General features: G+C 43.0%; 2 protein-coding genes across 6 annotated transcripts; one reads left to right on the top strand and one right to left on the bottom strand.

The window, feature by feature from the left end:
- The first annotated feature begins 292 nt into the window (after nt 1–292).
- On the top strand, nt 293–17,999 carry LOC100284836 (protein binding protein). Of its 4 annotated transcripts, none has more exons than XR_561750.4 (13): nt 293–787; nt 1,715–1,792; nt 3,957–4,043; nt 4,111–4,232; nt 4,586–4,682; nt 9,082–9,187; nt 12,010–12,167; nt 12,268–12,405; nt 12,491–12,558; nt 13,706–13,915; nt 17,054–17,134; nt 17,245–17,414; nt 17,513–17,773. XR_561750.4 is itself a non-coding variant. In NM_001157731.2 (12 exons), exons 1-12 carry the CDS (start codon nt 575–577, stop codon nt 17,570–17,572), a joined length of 1,698 nt encoding a protein of 565 aa, NP_001151203.2. In that variant the 5' UTR covers nt 328–574; the 3' UTR covers nt 17,573–17,999. The 4 variants fall into 4 exon arrangements, 1 of the variants encoding a protein (NP_001151203.2); XR_004855973.1 differs by having other exon boundaries at nt 13,706–14,639; XR_004855972.1 differs by having other exon boundaries at nt 13,706–14,639; nt 17,054–17,414; nt 17,513–17,769.
- Nucleotides 18,000–18,403: 404 nt separating this feature from the next.
- Nucleotides 18,404–19,453, bottom strand: LOC542584 (actin depolymerizing factor 2). 2 transcript variants are annotated; one of them, NM_001112120.1, is given in 3 exon segments: nt 18,704–18,961; nt 19,069–19,334; nt 19,432–19,453. In NM_001112120.1, coding segments are annotated over 3 exon segments (420 nt in total). In that variant the 5' UTR covers nt 19,435–19,453; the 3' UTR covers nt 18,704–18,810.
- Nucleotides 19,454–19,741: the final 288 nt, after the last annotated feature.

Genomic DNA, 19,741 nt, shown 5'->3' with positions numbered 1-19,741 from the left:
CTGCCTCACCTACCGAAATTCCTTTCCGGTACCCACTGAGTCTCGGGACCCACTTGCCCAAACCCATCTCGGCATCTCGTCGTGGGCGTATGACACTCGCGCCGTACCTTTCAGAAGTGTCATATTTACGTAAATCCCCCGCTAAAAAAGGTTTCGCGCCATACGTCATGTACTCCTGTCCATACCTGCTTCGCTACAGGCTACATGACAGAATTATACGTACTGTAAATGACCGTCAAAATACTTCTAATCCTGAATTAATGAATCCTATCCCGTACGGCCGTACCGTAGCTAAACTGATATAGGAATACAATAGTATGCCCCCTCGCCGTCGCTGCTGCAATAATTTGGTCCCCGCTTCCCTTCCCCCTGTTCCTCGCGTTCCTGTCAAGGCTCAGCCTCGCCATCGCTCGCGGCATCGCCGCTTGCCCTCCCCTTCCCCAAGCGAATAAAGTGCCGGAAGCGCGCGCGTCAAGCGAAGCCCTCGCCCCCGCGCTCCGCTCAGGATCGGGAGCCACCCCCTAGGGTTAGGGCTCGGTTTTGCATCGTTCCGGCGTCGACCGATGCGCGGCGCATGGCGGCGGTGAACTGCCTCTACGTCGCGGCTGCCTCTACGGCGGCCAGCGCCGCCGCGCTGCAGTGGTGGGCATCCTCGCTCTTCGACGGCGACGCTGGCGCGGGCGAGGATGGAGCCTGGCTCGGAGCCGTGCTGCGGTCAAAGGTCACCGTCGCGCTCCTGGCGAATCTGGCGGTCCACGTGTTCCTCGTCATCATCCTCGCGCTCAAGGTGACTTTGGCTCCTCTGTTCCTTCTCTATTTGATGTAATTTCGTGGGTGGCACCATTGGTGCTGGTGTGAGTTTCAATGAAGGAGATTAGGCACGACGCACGATTGCCGATTGGTTAGCTCATTGAGCTGGGTTTCATGTTCTGTGTTACTAGCTGTATCTATCACTTCTGTTGCGGCTCGTAATCTGTTGCTTTGATGGGTCAATTTTGACTGGAGATTTATTTGACTTGGCCTAATTTGGAACTGAGGAGCTGGTTACCCAAATTGAGGTGGTTTTAGTGGGCAACAAGCAACATGTCGATTGAATTGGCAAACTCCGGATTTTCTCTTTGAAGGGAATGTTGGAATGAGCTAGCTGATGTAGATAGTATGGCACAATGAGTGTAGATATTGCACATCTAGCTATGATTTCTTGGCTTATGCAGTTCTATTTGACTGTAAAACATAAAATTTCTAGAGTGTATCGATGAGGAATGAGTGTCCTTGTAATGCGATGCATATCTCCTTGGTTTGGATGTTATTTCCTCTTGGCAGTTGATAGCTTCATGATCTTTTAATTTGATTGCTGCGGTGGTAGCCATTGACTACTACTATTGTGATATTTGGGAGAGTGCTAGTCACGATGTCATGTTTATCACCAATGCTGATTAGTAAAGAAATCTCAGGGGCAATAGAAGCGTTTCGGTATCAAAGTCTTGTCTGTAGTGAGTGCATTGTTGGATGCAGTTGCAGCATACTTTTATGCTTTTATGGATGGAGTTAAACATGGGAGATGAGCATTTGAACATCTTATTGTTGTTTTACTAGTGTAAACACCTCTACAGATAAATTTGAATTCTGCAATTTACCTATATATCAAGCATATTTCTGCCTTTCCATTGTTTATGGTGCAGCAGTGTTAATGCTGTTTCCTTTTGCCATGCAGACTCTATTTTTTGTTCAGCTAACTTCTATAGAGACCAGAAAAGTGTTGGAGCACATCATTAACTATGTAATTTACAAGGTACTTTCTCTCTTATATATTTTGTGCCTTCTGCAGAACATCCTAAGAAAAAAAATACCACACTGAATTAGCTGAGGGTTTTTTGTTGCTTCTGGTGATCTTAACACTAATGAAGTTGTTTTAACCTTCTAACATTCTGTCATCTGTATAAAGTTCAACATCATACTGTATTCATGTACTATGCATAATCACTTTCAACAACTATGTATATTTGATAAGATAGCACTTCAATGTAGTGCCCTAATGAGTAGGGAGACTCAAAACAACATGAATGGATGATAGTGAACTTCTACTTCAAAAATGCAACATACTTTTTATCAATCAACATATAATGTGGCAGAATGGTTGTGAACTCTGATAGTGTTTGTATATCTGTAGCATAACATAACCTTTTTCTAATTTACTATTTACTACCTCCTCTGATCACAAATATATGCCCATCTGTCAAACTTTGCTAATCTTGATATTGAAATACCTGAAAAATTATATAGATTGAACACAGCCTTGACATGACTAAGACTTATTATGAAAAGTACTTTTTTATAATATATAACTCATTTCATTTAATATATACTTTGGTTCCAAATTGTAAGTCGTTTTAGCATTTTGTCCTAAATCAAAGTTCCCTAGCTTTGACCAAGTTTATAAAAAAATGCACAAATATCTACAACATCAAGCAATATTCATTAGATACACCATTAAATGTATTCCGATAATGCATTTATTTGATATTTTAGATGTTAATATACTTTTCTATAAATTTGGAAAACCTGGTCCCATCTCAAATGTAAATTTTTTATGGCTTGCTGATCTTGGAAGATGCTGGACAACAGATCGTCTGCAGAAGAGAGGTCTTAGCCATCCTGACAAATGTGTCCTGTTTGACCAAGAGCAAGAAACCATAGATCACATTTTGGTGGGGTGTGTTTTTGCTAGGAGTTTTTGGTTTCAGCTGCTGGGACAGGTCAACTTATCTGCCTTTACTCCTGTGGTCGGAGAAACTAAAATGATGGAGTGGTGGAGCAGAAGCAGTGAGCAGTTGCAGGGGATTGCTAAAAAGGGGCTCAATTCCTTGATTACCCTTGGGTTTTGGACTCTCTGGAACCACAAAAATGGATGTGTTTTTGATAGAGCTATGCCTAGCCTGGAGGGTGCTATTAGAAGAGCTGAAGAAGAAATTATTATTTGGAATTTTGCGGGGCCCAAACATCTTGCCCTTATTACAACTCCCATTCCAGGTGTCATGTAGGGATCTAGGAGAGAGTTCTGTAGCTAACTTCATAAGGGAAGGATGTTGTTTGAGTCTAGATTGTGGGGGGCAGGATGGCCTTGTTTGTTTTCTTTCTTCTCCTTTTTCTTTTTATTTCTTTTTTTCTGTTGTGTTTGTAATTGGTCTAATTTTATACCCTTCTTCTTAATTCAATGATACGCAGCTCTCCTGCGTGTTCGAAAAAAAATACTTTTCTATAAACTTGGTTAACGCTAGAGAAGTTTGACTTAGTACAATTTTTACAAAGCTAAAAGAACTTACATTTTGGAACATAGGGAGTGTATCTTCATAGATATCACCAATCAAATTTGGAAAAGAAATTTGACATAGGACAAACATAGATGGACTTGTATTTATGATTGGAGGAAGTATAAAACAATTTACTTAATCGCCATTGTGCATGTTTTTAATATTTGTTTAGCTTGAAGTGCCTTTGGAAGTAGTAGTTATAATTTCATTATAGTTTTGCACTTCTAATGTTGCAAAGATATGTTTGTAACTGTGTCAGTGTACAATGCACTAACTGTTCTTCATAGTTTAAGGCATGTTTATCAACTCAACAGAAGAACAAACACGAATTTTAACATACATCTACTGAATGAGTTGCTTATTAATGAAAATGACTAAGTAGCTGTATGGTTGATACATGCTAGATAGATGTCATGTATCCATCAACTACAGTACATGGGGTCTTTGATCAATCCTAGCTCTTAACAGCCATTCTTGAAATGCTGCACAAAATATGCTATTAAGTTGCAATGGGCTATCCTTCACATACCTTTTGTTAGCTCTGCTGTCATCCTTTGTCATTCATTCATTATGTTCTTGCTGTCTGCAATTTGACTAATGATGAGGACACTATTTATAATACAATTAATCGAAGTTCTATTGCAGGGAACTTTTCTCCCACTGGTTGTGCCTCCTACTTCTCAGCAAATTATCCTTTGGTCAACTTGGTTGGTCATTCTTTGTTCGCTGAAGGTACTCTGCAACTCGTGCTTGTTGAAGTTCCACCAATCACATTAACTGAAATGCATGTCACATCCAGATGTTTCAATCATTGGCCAGAGAACGTCTAGAGAAGCTCAATGCTTCTCCCTCAGTGACTCCTTCAAAATATTTTCGTGTGTACTCTGCATTGCTTCTGGTTTTATCAGCTGATCTACTTTGGTAATATTCCCTGGTTAGTTTGTATTAGCCATTTATATACCTGCATATAGCACAGTGGTCATTTTTCAATATGAACAAGGCAATCCTTTAGTATTGCATTTCATCATGACATTTTATCTGTTTACACACCCTTCCATATATGGTACCAGCAGTCCAACAGTATCATGTATTAATGGAGAATCCTTTTGCTGTCTATGCTTATTGTTTTATTTCTTACAATGTACAATTTACTATATTAAGTCTGCCTCTATACATTATAATATTTTGCATTTTTACAACCTTTAGGACTATTTGTTTTAGTATGTTCTTCCTGTTAAAATGGACTCACCAGTGGTTTATTATCTATTCTCCAGGATGTGGCTCTGTGCAGGGTTTTGCAGCTTCTGTAATTCCAAGTTGTTTTGGCTCCTGTTCTTTGAGCCACTTAGTATTGCCTTTGATACACTGCAGGTAGATGTCACTCGTTGAGTCCTTTCCATTGACCATTTGGCTTGGAAGCTTGATTTTGGTTAACACTACATGTCTGTTAATCTGTTGCTATGGGTCTTAAATAAACTATTGTTACAATCTGAAACACTATGTGGATGTGGCAAATTAGGGAAACACCACACACCCATCGTGGGAGTGAGAGTGACCTTCCATTGTATAGATCGTATGGTTTAGTGCACAAGGTGAGTACAAAGGTATACACACCTATAAATATCTTTAACACCCGCCCACAGTCGTATCGAGAGGATCCTAGACGCAAAGATCTGACCTAAACTCAATGAACAACTGTGTAGGCAAGCCCTTGGTCATGATGTTCGCGTACTAGTGCGAAGACGGGGCACAAAGCATGTGGACCTGATCCAAAGCCACCTTCTCGTGGACCAGGTGTATGCCAATCTTGAGGTGCTTGCTGCACCGGCGATGAACCAGATTGGGTATCATGTAGATAAATACTGACATTGCCACAATAGACAATGGTCGCACTAGCAAGCAGGACGTCATGCTCGTGGAGAATCTGTCAGAGTCAAGAACACTCGCCACAACGTGGGTGACAACACAATACTCTGTCTCGGCGCTGGAGCAGGAGATAGTGGTCTGTCCGATGGGCGATTAGGAGACCAAGTTCTCACGAGGCAAACATAGTATCCAGAGGTAGACCGCTTGGAGTCTAGGAATCCTGCATAGTTAGCATCTGAGTATGTTGTGAACGAGTCAATGGAGTCAGTGTCGATGTGGAGGTTGAAGGAGAGAGTGCCCTTCATGTAGCGGAAGATTCGCTTGTTCAAAGCATGGTGAGGCTCATGAGGATCATTCATGAAGAGACAAACGTGCTGAACCATAAACACCAAGTCAGGGTGGGTTAGTGTCAGGTACTGTAGGGCACCAACATGACTCTTGTAACCAGAGGCATCGGCAGCAGGTGCACCTTCCGAAGTAAAGAGCTTGGCCCGAGTTTCCATAGGTGTCGTGGTGGAGTGACACTCGGCCATGCCTGCATGCTAAAGATCATGCACATATTGTTGCCGAGACAGGAACATGCAATCGGAGGAGTGCTAGACGGAGATGCTGAGGAAGTGGTACAAGGCACTGAGGTTAGTCATGGCAAACTCCGAGCGCAGATGACCAATGATGTGCTGAAGAAGAGCCGTCGAGGAGGCGGCCAGGACGATGTCGTTGACGTATAGTAGGAGGTAGGTTATCTCAGCCCCCTCCTTGTAGAAAAATAAGGTGTCGAACGAGGTGGAGACGAAAGTCGAGGCATCAAATGTAAGTGGTGAACCACCGGTACCAGGCGCAAGGTGCTTGATGCAGATCATAGAGAGATTTATGTAAAAGGCAAACCTGGTCAGGAGCAGAGGGGTTGATGAAGTTAGGAGGCTGCTGGCAGTAAACGGTCTCGTCCAGGTCACCGTGAAGAAATGCGTTCATGTCTAGCTGGTGGATTGGCAAGGCATGCAAGACCATGATGCTGAAAATGACGTGGATCGTGGCCTGCTCGACCTTTGTACTGAAGGTCTCATCGTAGTCAATCCCATGTTGTTGGGAGAAGCCACAAACCACCCAATACACTTCGTGATAGGCAAGGGAGCTATCAACATTGAACTTATGCTTGACGATCCACTTGCCCGTCACGATGTTGGTGCCTCGTGGACCAAGGGCAAGGCTTTAGGTGTCGTTGGCACAAATGACCTCATACTCGTCCACCATCGCGTCGTTCTAGTTGGCATTGGCGAGGACGTTGCGACAGTTGGATGGGATGGGTGAAGCAGTGTCGAGGTAGTTGCAAGGAGGCGAGGTGGAACTCGGGTCTGATCCCTCTGGCGGTAGCTCGGCCACAAGTCATCATGGATGTGACAGGTGATAGAGGGGGCTAGGGACGCTTGGAGACACCAAGCTGGAGTTGACTGGGGACCCTGCATTGGACATGAGATGCCAAAGCCTGGAGCTGTCCAATTGTTCCCGAGAGTCGCGAAGAGGGCTGGGGACTATGGACCGTTGCAGGCATGGATGGTGACCATAGACGATGTTGAAGCGCCCTGGAGGTGGTGCTAGAGCAGTCAGGGCTGGAGGAGGCCGACGCTGGTATACTAGGCTGAACCGACCAACACCTGGCTAATTGGCCACATGAAGTCCAGCAGCCGCAAGAGGTCGACAGGCCTAGATGAAGCAACAGGGGTTGCCCCGGCTGCGTCGGTTGTCTGTCCCGCTGCAGCGTTGCGCGCAATAGGGCTACATAGCAGGATGGATGGGTCGTAATGCCCGGGGGACCTACGACTACTCTACGCCTGATGGCGGAGCGACCGGATGATGATCATCCTACATGAGAAAGTCAAAAGCCAAAGCAGGAGAGGCTTTGATAGTGTGTCCGAAGGGGAAGGAGGACTCATCAAACAAAACATGTTCGGGGATGATGACATGCCTAGAAGATAGATCAAGGTACCAATAGCCATTATGGAACATACACCAACTTTTGAGATGTGGTGGTTGTAAGGTTCGGGTAGCATATGCATCCGAACACGTGTAGGGGGCTATAATTAGGGGAACGATGAAAGAGGCGCTCACATGAAATGAAGTTGCCGATGGCCGAGCAGGGACGCCTATTGAGGAATAGGCGAAAATGCGGACAACCTCGACCCATTATGGGGGTGGCATGTGAGCGTGGATCAGGAGGGTACGACAAACATTGTTTAGGGTGTGAATGGCATGTTCTGCTTTCATGTTCTGTTGTGATGTATAAGGGTGGAAAAACGAAGGTGGATGCCTAAAGAATCAAGAATGGAGCTGAGAGTGTTGTTGATGAACTCGCGCCCGTTGTCAGCCTGAATGTCTTTGACAGGGAGCTAGAATTGGTTTTTAATGTAGGTGAGAATGCTGACAATGTGGTGGCACACATCAGTTTTGCTTTTAAGTGGAAAGAGCCAACAATAGTGTGAAAAATCATCAATGAGCACAAGATAGTAGCGACAACCAAAAATACCAAGAATAGGTGATGTCCAATCATCACCGTGTAACAACTCAAAGGGAGTGGAGGTATGCGATGACGAGCTAGTGAACGGTAGACATGGGTGTTTCCCTGACAAGCATGGTAGAGGGAAAATTACACTACTTTATTACATGAGATATGTGAACTCTTTCTAAGAGTAGTCATGAGGCGACACTAGGATGCCCATAATATAATGGCACAACGTGATGGTGAGGGCGACATGAGGGTTGATAGGGGTGGGTGTTGCTGGGATGGTGTAGAGGTTGCCTGAGCTATTGTAGCGAAGAATCATGTGGTGTGTCGTGATATCCTTAACAGAAAATCAAAGGCATCAAACTATGCGGAACAAGAGTTGTCACGAGTGAATTGATGTACAAAAAGAAGATTATGGATGATAGAGGGGACAAGTAAAATATTGTTTAGGTCGGAATTGGAAAGAGGAGTACGGAGGGCGGACTGTCCATGACGGGTGATAGGAAGTGTGGACTATACCACCGTCAGACGTCATATTGTTGGAGGCTCCGAAGTCCATCACCGAGGGCCCAGTGTTCTGGAAAGAGAGTTGGTTGAGGGCAAGAACAGCCTTGCTTGATCCCACACTTGGGATGGTTGGGACACATGGAGTAGAGCGAAGGTGGTGTTGGTCTGAGGACCCACCTCGAGGAGGCCGGCTGTGGGGAGTCGTTAGAGTGTGGTGGCACCATTAGAACAAGGGTGACAGTTAGAGTGTGGTGGCGCCATTAGAACAAGGGTGACAACGACCTGAAGTAGGAGCGGTGGTGGCTTCAACCAAAGATATGGCAGGGAGGGAGAGGCTGCTGGTACAGAGGGGAAGGGAGCTGCCACCGCCCTAGGGAAAGGACCAACAACTAGGCGGGGGGAGGGGGCCACTGGAGGGGAGGAGCCAGGGCTAGGCCTGGACTAACGATACCATGTAGAGAATTAGGGAAACACTAGACACCCACTAGGGTGTGAGCTTTCGTTATGTAGACAGTATGGCTTGGTGTACAGGGTGAGTACAAAGCTATACACGCATATACATATCTTTATAGTGGACCTATTTATCATTCACAATTAATTATCTTTAAATAAAGAAAGTACATGTAAAACATTCAACAGATCATCAAGTCATAGAGATTCATATTATAAGCCCTATGAATACAAACTGTGCATGGATGATCACATCCTACAAGTTGCAACATGGATAGAAAACCAATGCACATAAAATTCTGGTGGAGCTTGTCGCCCAAATCTGTATACGTAGTAATGATAAGCTGTGAATTTTAAAAACTGTGATGAAGGCTTGTGTGCATACTACGGATGTTCAGTACTTCTGAGTCTCTTCATGACTTATCTCACATTGATTTCTGTTGGCAGTCTATTATGGTGCATGGGTTTCAGTTATTTGACATCTGGCAGCAGCATCTAATGGAAAGTGGTGCAGACTTCCTTGATTTACAGAAATCTTATAAGCAAGCAGCAGGTGATAAACTGCTATTTCCTCATCCTGATAAGCTTATGAGTTTAGTTACTACAGTTAATTAACTAATGTGGTGTGTGTTGAAATGTATAACTGAATTGCCTACCTTCTCCTAGCAGCTTAAGTTTTTGGGTTGAACTGGTTAGCGCATCCACTCTAACATGGTACCAGAGCATGGTGTCTCGACTCTCAAGACAGAGGCTTAATTTGTGCCTCCGTCTCTTTATTTCTAAGTTTGCGCTGCCCATGACTGTGGGTATTGAAGTGTATAAGTGGATTGCCTACCTTCTCCCAATAGCTTAAGCTTTTGGGTTGAACTGGTTGGTGCGTCCACTCTAACAGTTTACAAGTTATTTGATCTGCAAATCTTGTGGTTGATTCTTTCTCAACTTCATGATTATGAGAGGAATACCACTAAATAATGGCGTCATCCTACAATGCATGCAGTTAAGGAGTTTAAATTTGAACTTAAACTTGCAATAACTTTTTGAAATATAGGCCAGCTTTGAAAATATGAGCACTCCAATCTGAAAATTGTTTCATGCTACTGAACTACTCCCTCTATTTCACAAAGCTTGCAATTCTAGCTTTGTCGTAAGTCAAGCATTTATATGTTACAAAAATATTTCTCATGGTGGATCTAAAGGCCGAAGTCTTATGATCTAAAAATAACTCGGCCGGGGAGGGAAAAACTGTCCGACCGAAACAATGGTCCCGATCGAGAAAATCCCCGAACCCCGCCCCCTATCACTAATAGGCCGGCGTCAACCGTCCACTTTGCAACGGCCCAACTAGAGGGTGGCGCACATGACATCGTAACCCCGAGAGCGGATGGGGCACAAGAGGGGATTTTTTTAACCAAGCCTGAAAACTATATGAACAAAAGAAGCAAACATACCGCTAACTTTTTGTTGACCGAATCCAAACTATGTGTACCTTTTCAAATATTAGTCTGTTGATCTTCTCGAAGTGTGGGGCCATCAGGAAGGAGGCGGGGTCAGCGACCTCTCCGGCAGAGAATTAACGCTCGCTGGTTTGCTAAACTCGCCGTCTGTCGGAGATGGGACGTCGGTAGGGATGAAAACGATCGGTAAACACCAAAACCGTTACCGTTTTCATATTTTTTTATTGGAAACGAAATCGGAATGGTAACTCCGGAAACGGAAACGATGTCGGTACTTCGGAAACATTGGAAACGAAAGTTCGATACGTAAAATACACCAGTAACGATCGAAATCTAAAATACGACCGGTAAACATATCAATATAACAAATTCACAATACAACAAAGATCGCAAAGATCACAAGTCCACAATTCTTCACAATATAACAAATTCATAAAGATCACACTTTCACAGACTCATAGTTCAATCTTTTCTTGCTCCGACTATATTAAAAAAAGTGCCTAGTACGTCACTCGAGCAACTCGATATTAGAAACAAGTACAAATGTACAATACACAATATATATCCATATATACACATAAAAATACATATACACACATATTTATTTATTTATGTATGTATACATAAATATATTATATATACATAAATATATATGTACACACACTTAAACTATGTCTCTCTCTCTCTACATATATCGCACATGACACGCATGCACGCTATAGGAATGAGGCAGCCCACCTCGGCTAGCAAACAATGGCCCACCTGCCCAGCTCTGGCCAGTAGCGCTATGCACAGATGCAACACTACTGTGATTTGTCTCACCTTGCTTAGCTAAGAAGAGGCACATGCTCTTCTATATAAGAAGGTTTAGCAGCACGGTAGTTGCTTGGTCTAGCCTAGGAAATGTGGGCCTTGACCACCTAATTTATTTTTGGATTCGGAAAATTTTGAGGTATAAATTCGGTAAATTTCGATTAAAATCGGTAACCGAACAAAACGGTCGATAGAACGTTATACCGATTTCGATACCGATTCCAGCATAAAATTTTGATAACCGTTTCCGTTTTCGAAAAATACCGTTACCGCTGGATCCGGTCGGAAAAAAAAATCAAAAACGATTTCCGAAAAACTGAAAAATTCTGAAACCGTTTTCATCCCTAGGCGTCAGGAAGGGGGTCAAGGTTGGACGACAACACACATCAGGAAGGTGACAGAGGTGGGCAGCGTCAGAAACGGGGCATCGAGACAGATTGGTTCATGTGGCGTTGGAAAGAATGGGATCGAACAGATGGATGCAAGGACTGTACTGAGAAGGAGGACTGAATTGATCCAACTAGGGGACCTAGAACATAACTGATTTGGTTTACCTAAAACTTCTATTTATTTTTCTATACTTAAAGTAAATGAACATTATCTATAAGAGGTACCAAAAATTGGGGGGGGGGGCACGACCCCCTTTGCCCCCCATGTGGATCCGCCCCTGCTCCTAGGGGAATCGAACCCAGGACTTGGAGGTGCTACTCGGAAGCCCTTAACCACTAGGCTAGATGCCCTTTCACAACTATATTAATTTATAGAAATTGATGGCCAAAGATCGGGCAAAACTAAAACAGCCACCTTTTATAAACTGTGGGAATATTATAGTTTTACTTGACTTTAAAAATATAAAGGCAATAACAATTGGTATTCACATTTGCTATCTGAGGTCATCTCAGCGGCCAATGTGGTGGCATTTTCATGGTTGGACACATTTTAAAAAAGATCAGCTCTTTCATTGCACATTTGTTACTGGTTTTATTTGTTTGATCTGTCTGTAAACTGTGCTTCATTGTCTATTGGAGCATGTCAGTTCAATTGCGGTTCATCCACTTGATTTTTTCTTATCACTTCACCAGGATCTGGTCTTTCTTCGTAATTGCAGGATCTTTTTCTGAATGGAGGGGCAAGCTTACTAGGAACTTTGGTTTTGCCATTGATTTGATAAGCTTGTTGATGTCACTTGGTCATTACTCGATGATATTTTGGCTTCGTGGTATGGCGTTTCATCTGGTTGATGCAGTTCTCTTATTGAACTCGCGTGTAAGTGACCTTTTACTTAACAAGTGAATATTATTCTGACATTTACATAATATTTTTATATGTACAGTGTGTTGATACCATTCATTTGAAACATTTCCAGGCTCTTATAGTTTCCTTTTTGAAGAGGATTAAAGCTCACATCAAGTTACGGAAGGCACTTAGTTCACTCGATGGAGCACTTCCAGATGCTACGTATGATGAAATTTGTGCATATGATGATGAGTGTGCCATCTGCAGGGTAAACAATTACCTAGATCTATAGAATCACATGGGGCTTCAGTCCTCAAATATCTGAACCCTTTTCTTGCTCCTGCAACCTGCAGGGACCAATGGGTCGAGCTAAAAAGTTGTCATGCAACCATCTATTTCATCTAGCTTGTTTGCGGTCATGGTATGCCCTTACTTTTCATATATAGTGTAATTATCTCTTGATAGCAGTACAGTTAATAGGTTATGTTCATAATACAACCCTTTCAGCTTACTCCATCTTAAATTATAGGCGGTTTTGGCTTTTCAATGTACATAGGTTTTGCTGTGCACTTAGATCTATGCTATGTCTAGCCAAAACAACCTGTAATTTGGAATGGAGGGAGTATTATTCTGTATGCTCCAGAAATGATGCTCCTGCTGTTTGCTTGAGGAAGTGCTGCTTATATTCCTGTAATTGGCTAGCTGATGCTGTGACCAGTGCTCCTGACGTGATTCTTAATTTTGTTGTTGTAATGAGATATGTGAAGAAAGGGAACTTTAGGGGCCGTTTGGATCCATTCATTTTGGAGGAATTAGAATTTACTTAATAAAGGAACATATTCCACCACTTTCCAAAGTTCATATATAAGTCTATCTCAAATTCATGTGGTGGAGGATGAGAAATAATTTTATGTATGAGTAGAATATGTTTATACTCTGCAACTTATTGGACACTTTTCGGCTCATCTATAATAAAAATGTAGCACATAAATATCTCCAACATCTTGCTAATAATAGTATATAAATATATTTTGCATAAAACTATATTAGCTTAATTAACGTGTCTAAATTACTATTATTAGAATGGAATTCAATTCCAAGGATCCAAACGGGGCAGGGTATTTTTGGTTGGGCTAACTTAATACACAAAAAGTTGGTAATCCTAGTGTCTATGCATGTAGCTTAGTTTGCTACCGAAATTTTGGCGTGCCCATGAATTTTGGTCATCCTCGTACAATTCCTTGTGCCGATGTAATGGCAATATGCTAGAGGTGTCAAATTTTATTGCCAAAACATTGATGACTCGATTGGATTCTCACCAGCCTCCGATAGGGTGGCTGGGGCATAATTGATATGATCCATTTTATCTCAATGAAATTGAAGTTTGTATGCATATGAACAGGGGAAATTATGAATTAGTAGCTTGAGCTATGGAAGTAGTAGTGTTGGAAGATTTTCCCTCTAAAGAAAGGGGCGTTAGCTGAATTAGTAGCATTGATTGTATGCAGTATCTACATGGAAATCATCACAATTTTTGTTTTATCCTGAAATAACATTGTTATGTCTAGGTTGGATCAAGGACTAATGGAAGGTTACTCCTGTCCAACTTGTCGGAGACCGCTCTTATTGTCATCTGAAGGGCAAAGAAGGTCTACAACTGCGGAGGTAGCAAATGTTCAGCGAATTGCGGAACAACTTACTATGGGGATGAATCAGCAGAGAGTTCCTGGTAATGAACATCCTGTTGAACAGCAGAACCCTTCAGATGCTGTTTGGAGGTATGTATCAGTACTAGGTCTTTTCTATTATCTTATTTTGTTTTTTCACTGCATTCACCATAATACTGAATTAAAGATGTGAATGGGGGCACTAGCTACATTAGGTTGGGTTCAACAGTGGTCGAAGCCGCTCGATGACATGGCGGCGCGGGCGGGCGGTATCGATCGGCCCGGCCCCAATGTTGATCGGTGGAGCTGCAGATCAGTCGGATCGGTCATACCGATCGTGTTGGAACCTAACCGGACGATACTGACCCACATGCTGGAGACCCGGTTGATACCAAACTAGATCAGTCGATATCGACTGCTTGGTACCATGTGGCGGTTTCCGATTATTTCGTGTCATTTTTTGGATTTCAAAAAAATAAAAAAAATTGAAATAAATTCCTGGAATCTGTTCTATTAAATAGAGGGGGAGAGTTTGAGTTCATTCACACCCCTTACTCTCTAAATTGCTCTTACCTATTGCACTCCTTACTCTCGTTTCACCCCACTAAATTATTGTCGCCATGTCTCCTCGAGCTCGAACGTTGAGATGACCAAAGATGAGGTACTCAATATGCTACATCAAATTATGATGGATGTTGCGATAAACTTGCCCTCTGGGTCTTCAACGAGGAGGCGAAAGACAACATCAGAGCTACATCGACCGGGGTCGTGAAGTCGCCCACGACCGGTTGATGCAAGACTACTTCAACTACTCGTGCATCTACTTTCATCGAAGGTACTGCATGTGTAGGAGTCTCTTTCTTCAAACCTTGGAGAGGTTGGGTGGCTATTCCCCCTACTTCACTTTTAGAACCGTTGCACTCAACCACAATGGTTTTTCCATCCACCAAAAATGTATCGATGTCCTCCGCATCCTCGCATACAGTAGTGTTGCTGACTCCATTGATAGTATATCAAAATGAGGAAAAGCTCGGCCTTAAAATGCCTTGAACATTTCTGTAGGGGTGTTATTTCATGTTTTGGTGAGGAGTATAGTCGTCGTCCTACCATTGACGATCTTAGGCGACTCTTAGGTAAGGGGGAGGAGAGGGGATTGTCCAATTGGATGGAAAGGACAGTCTACAAGGGGGGACATTGCATCACTGACCATCATGCTTGAGGCGGTTGCCTTGTATGGCTTGTGTATTTGGCATGATTTTTGGGTAGTGGGGTCGAATAACGACGTCAATATGCTCAACCATCCGGTGTTGTTCACTGGTGTGCTCAAGGGAGAAAGATCAAATGTGAACTTCATGGTGAAACGACATGAGTACAACCAAGAGTACCTCACCAATGGCATGTACCCCTGGTGGCTGATGTTTGTGAAGACCATTTCCCTCCCAGACTCCAAAGTAGCGGATGTTTGTTGCATGACGGGAGGACGCACTAAAGGACCTAGAGAGAGCATTTTGGTCCTCAAGGCTCGCTTCTATATTCTCACTAACCCAAGTCGTTCTTTTTTCCACCAAGTACTCAGCGTGATATGCGTGCATGTATCTTTCTGCACAACATGATCATTAAGTAGGGGTGGATAACGAGCCAGCTCGGCTCGTTAAGCTAACGAGCCAGCTCGGCTCGGCTCGTTAAGTTAAAGAGCCACAGAGTCAGCTCGGCTTGGCTCATTTACGAGCTCGAGCTGGCTCGTTTAGCTCGCGAGCCAGAGCAGAAAAAAATAATATGTACATAATAATTAATTTTTAGTTAATTTCAAACTAATTTAACAATAGAAAATAGTACTTATACTCATAGTTTCACAAGCCACGTCAATGTAACACCAAATTAGTATAATTCATCACTCATCAATTCACATACATGTTCATCAGTTTAACCCACAATTATATTTGCATAGACCAAATTAACACATAGACATAGTTCATTAATCATTAGTTTAACTCATAAGCCATAGACACCTCACATATATATAACATGTTCATCAATTATTCTGTAAATGATATGCATATAATTTTGTTTTGTTGGAATGTGGTAGCTCGTTTAGCTCGCGAGCTGGCTCGTTAACGAACCGAGCTGGCTCGTTAACGAACTGAGTTAGGATGTCAACTCAGCTCGTGAAAAAATCCAAACGAGCCGATCTGAGCTGAACATGAACCGAGCAAGCCAACAAGCCACGAGCATTTCGTCCAGCCCTATCATTAAGGATAACATGATCAATGAGGATGAGCATAGAGGACCATACGATGTGGATGACTACGAGATAGTCGAGTTCTTCGTTATAACACCAACCATTACCCTCCGAAGCACCGACGAGCTTTGCAGCCATCCTTCATACGGTCTATGATCAGCTCCAAAATGATTTAATGGAACATATCTAGGATCTAGACCATAGAAATTGAATTTTATTTTTAGGAGTTATGTAATTTTTAAAGTATTGTATTTTTAATTGTTTTTATGAATATGTGATTTTAATTTGCTTAATTATGTGGTTAGTGTATTTTTATTTCAAATAAAACACCATGTTTAATTATAAAGTCTGTAAAAGAAAAGGTGATGTGGTGTTGAGGTGGCGGTAGGCTGATGGTAAAGGCTGTGGACTGGAGCGCTGTGGTAGATAAGGGCCGATGATGGCGATAGCGTGGTCAGTTGTGTGGTCGATAGCTGATGTGGTGGTCGGTAAGGGTTGGCTGCAATGGAACCAGTCTTAACATAGCAGTTAATTTATCAGAGTATAGCGGAATATGCAATTTATTGCATTTGGGAAAGTACTGGTAAAAAGATACCCATTTTGATGTTGTACATCAGTCCTAGAAAGATTGCTTTAGTAGATACAGTTAACTAGCTGCATGAGCATTTGGGTTAATGTATGTCTTCTTTCCGATTCATCAGTGATAATATAAGATGAGGAGGAAATCAACATGGTGTAAGATCATCTGGTAGCTGATCTTGGGATTTGTCTTTTTCTTAGGTTCACTGCATCTGTACGAAACATTAGTCAGGAGCCCAAGGGCCAACGTTACTACATTTGTACTGCTGATGTAGGCATGTAGGGAATGAATTTGGGCAACATGCTCAAACAACAACAGATCAAATCTGTAGCTAGCATGTTCACTAAAAATCTCAGATTATATGGGTTAGTTTTGCATCAACGATATTAATCTTTTGGTTCCTTGATCTGTTCCTTTGTCGGTGGTACAGAGGTGCTGGTCTGGATGCTAGCTGGATTCCACCGTGGTCAAGCCCTGTGATGGACCATCCGAGTTCCTCCAGTGCAGTGAGGTCAGTAGGTCTTACTGGAGTTCAGATGATGATGACGCAGTTGGCTTCTGTCACCGACAATTATGGGCATGCTGATGGTACCTGGAACCTATGGCCTGAACCGATGGCAGGGTCCTCTCTTGTTCCTTCCACTTCCTCGATTTCCGGCACTGCATCTGCTTCTGGATTGCGGCTCCGTGGTAGTGCAGGCATAAGCAACGGGAGTCTTTCGGAGGTACTCACTATGGTAGATAGAGTGCGGGAAGTTCTACCTCATATCCCTGATGAGCTAATCTTAGAGGTATGTGTCTGTCTCGCACAACTCTGGTCATAGTTAGTTCTTGTGACTTTACATACACTGACTCCTTTCCTTGTTTTCGTTCTCACTTCTTGATGTAGGATTTGATGAGGACAAACAACATAAACGCGACTGTGAATAATCTTCTGCTGATGCAATAGTAGATACGTCAATACAACATATAAGTGTGACGTTTACTGGCTATAAAAGCTTATAAGAAAAGTATGTGTATAGCTAAGGGCGAGCCTGGGTGTAACACGTCTTTGGTTCTGTAATAAAAGCCCTTTTTTCTTTATTTTTGTCTGCAGAGGTCTGTATAGCAACCAATATTATCGGAATAAAATTTGTTTTGCTACTATGTAGTAATGTAGCCTGCGTCCGGACGACAAGTGCTTCCCGGAATTACGTACGCTTGCTCACCATGTCCATATAGACTGTTCTAGACCGGTTCATTAGTTGATCATTGGTTGTAAGTTTTGTTCCTAATTAAAACTACATTAGTGGTAGCAATATCATTTTTTAAAGGAAAAGATCGATAGTTCAAGTATCTACAACATTACATTTATTTTGTGTTTCTATATTTATATGGAAAAACGCAAGAAACTAGAACGGCAAAACCAAACGTAAGAACAAATAGAAAATCAGAAGTAGCAGACCGTTCGGAAACAAACGACGACGAAACCAGAACAGAATAGAAAGGAAGTAACAGACCGTTCAAAATCTGAATAGAAAATCAGGAGTTAATAGAATAAAGGTAAGGTCAAGGTACATACGCAGATAGAAATTTATACTTTTTTTATTAGCATTTATGTTCAGATTAGTTAGTAACGGAGGAATCTATTTGTATTGGGATTTACTATCTATTTCGGTTACCTCAAGAAACTTATACAATAAAGAAGAGTTGTACACAGCAAGTTTTTATATATATTTACAATATGTTTTAACTCCTGATCAGTTGTTCGATCAGTATTCAGTTTCCAAACAGAGGATCATACAACGAACAAAAGGAGATTGACATAAAGAAAATATGCAACGAGGCAAGTTTTTACCTTGTTGTTGCTTAAAGAAAATATATTTTTCCGTATTACAGAAACAAAATGCATTCTTATACCCAACAATATAATTGGCATAGCCACATAGAGTATATAATATGCTCCGATCCTTACAGAAAGAACTGAAGAATGGTCACAATCAAAATGAACCTGGAATACATAGTAATTAGGAAAATAGAAAGGTTTCAAATTGTAAGATCGAGAGCGTAGTCCACGGATGAATATAATCTCTCGTGGACGATGTGGTTAGCAGTGGGTGGGTCTGAAATTAATAAACGATACTATAATGATGCATATATAATCGAGGTGGTGGTCGATCGTGTTGCTTGATAGTAGGACGATGACGATCAGTTGGTCCGGCTCTTGACGATGTCGAGGCTCATCTCGCTGGGGTCGGTGGCCTGGATCTCGCACTGGATGCCGTCCAGCTCCCTCCTGAACCTGTCCTTGGAGCTGGCGTACAGCATCTTGCTCCGGGTGCGTGCAGTATCAGGGGACCTAATCGTTTTTCAGTCAGATACACTTTCGATCGACGTTCGTTGCTGCACTATATATATGTATCAATGTATGTACGTGTAGATGGACGAATTAAATGGAATAATTACCAGGAGAAGAAGAAGATCTTGCTCTTCTGGCAGTTCTCGACGGTGGTGAAGTCGAGGTCGTAGATGGCGTAGCGGCACTCGTCGGCGGGGAGGCTGTCGGTGAAGTCGCCGTAGCCCTGGTTCGGCTCGCCGAGGCGGTCCACCTTGATCTCCATGTCCTTGTCGTCGATCCTGAACACGATGAACCGGAAGCTCCGCCGCGCCTTCAGATCCCGGAACTTCACCTTGCACTCGTCGCTCACCGCCAGGCCGGACGACGAGTTCGCCTGCATCGCACGATGATCATCTTTTAGTTATAGGTATACGGAGGCCGGAGGAGGAGAGGAGATCAGGAGGAGGAGGAGGAGGAGGAGGAGGTATCACCATGGCTGTACGTGTGTGCCTTCTGCGCTCGCGCAAGCAATGCGATAGAGAGAGATGGCAGGGGAGAGGGAGACCGGATAGCAGGTGTTTGTTGCGGGAGAGGGAGAAGAGAGGACGGGAGAGAAACGCGCTCAGATCACGGGGCAGCGGACAGCCGAGAGAGATAACAGGAACAAGACTACAAGAGAGAGAGAGAAGAGGGTCGACGACGCACTTGCATGGCGCCACGTCTTGGTGGGACCGGCCCGCCGGCGAGGCAACGCGACGCAACGTTTGACTTGGTCGTCCTCACGCATGTTGTTGTTGCTTC

This window comes from Zea mays, chromosome 2, assembly GCF_902167145.1.
Source record: "Zea mays cultivar B73 chromosome 2, Zm-B73-REFERENCE-NAM-5.0, whole genome shotgun sequence".
NCBI classification, from domain to species: Eukaryota; Viridiplantae; Streptophyta; class Magnoliopsida; order Poales; family Poaceae; genus Zea; species Zea mays.
The sequence above is the reverse complement of the archived record's forward strand: the minus strand, read 5'-3'. Positions and strand labels throughout refer to the sequence as shown.

Excerpts from the sequence above, each read along its gene's own strand:
- LOC100284836 (NM_001157731.2), top strand. The coding sequence starts at position 575 with ATGGCGGCGGTGAACTGCCTCTACGTCGCGGCTGCCTCTACGGCGGCC. Across the intron at positions 788-1,714 it reads TCATCATCCTCGCGCTCAAG|ACTCTATTTTTTGTTCAGCT; the intron begins GTGACTTTGGCT and ends TTTGCCATGCAG. Across the intron at positions 9,188-12,009 it reads ATCTTATAAGCAAGCAGCAG|GATCTTTTTCTGAATGGAGG; the intron begins GTGATAAACTGC and ends TCGTAATTGCAG.
- LOC542584 (XM_008670425.3), bottom strand. The coding sequence starts at position 19,340 with ATGCAGGCGAACTCGTCGTCCGGCCTGGCGGTGAGCGACGAGTGCAAG. Across the intron at positions 18,962-19,068 it reads AAGATCTTCTTCTTCTCCTG|GTCCCCTGATACTGCACGCA; the intron begins GTAATTATTCCA and ends AAAAACGATTAG.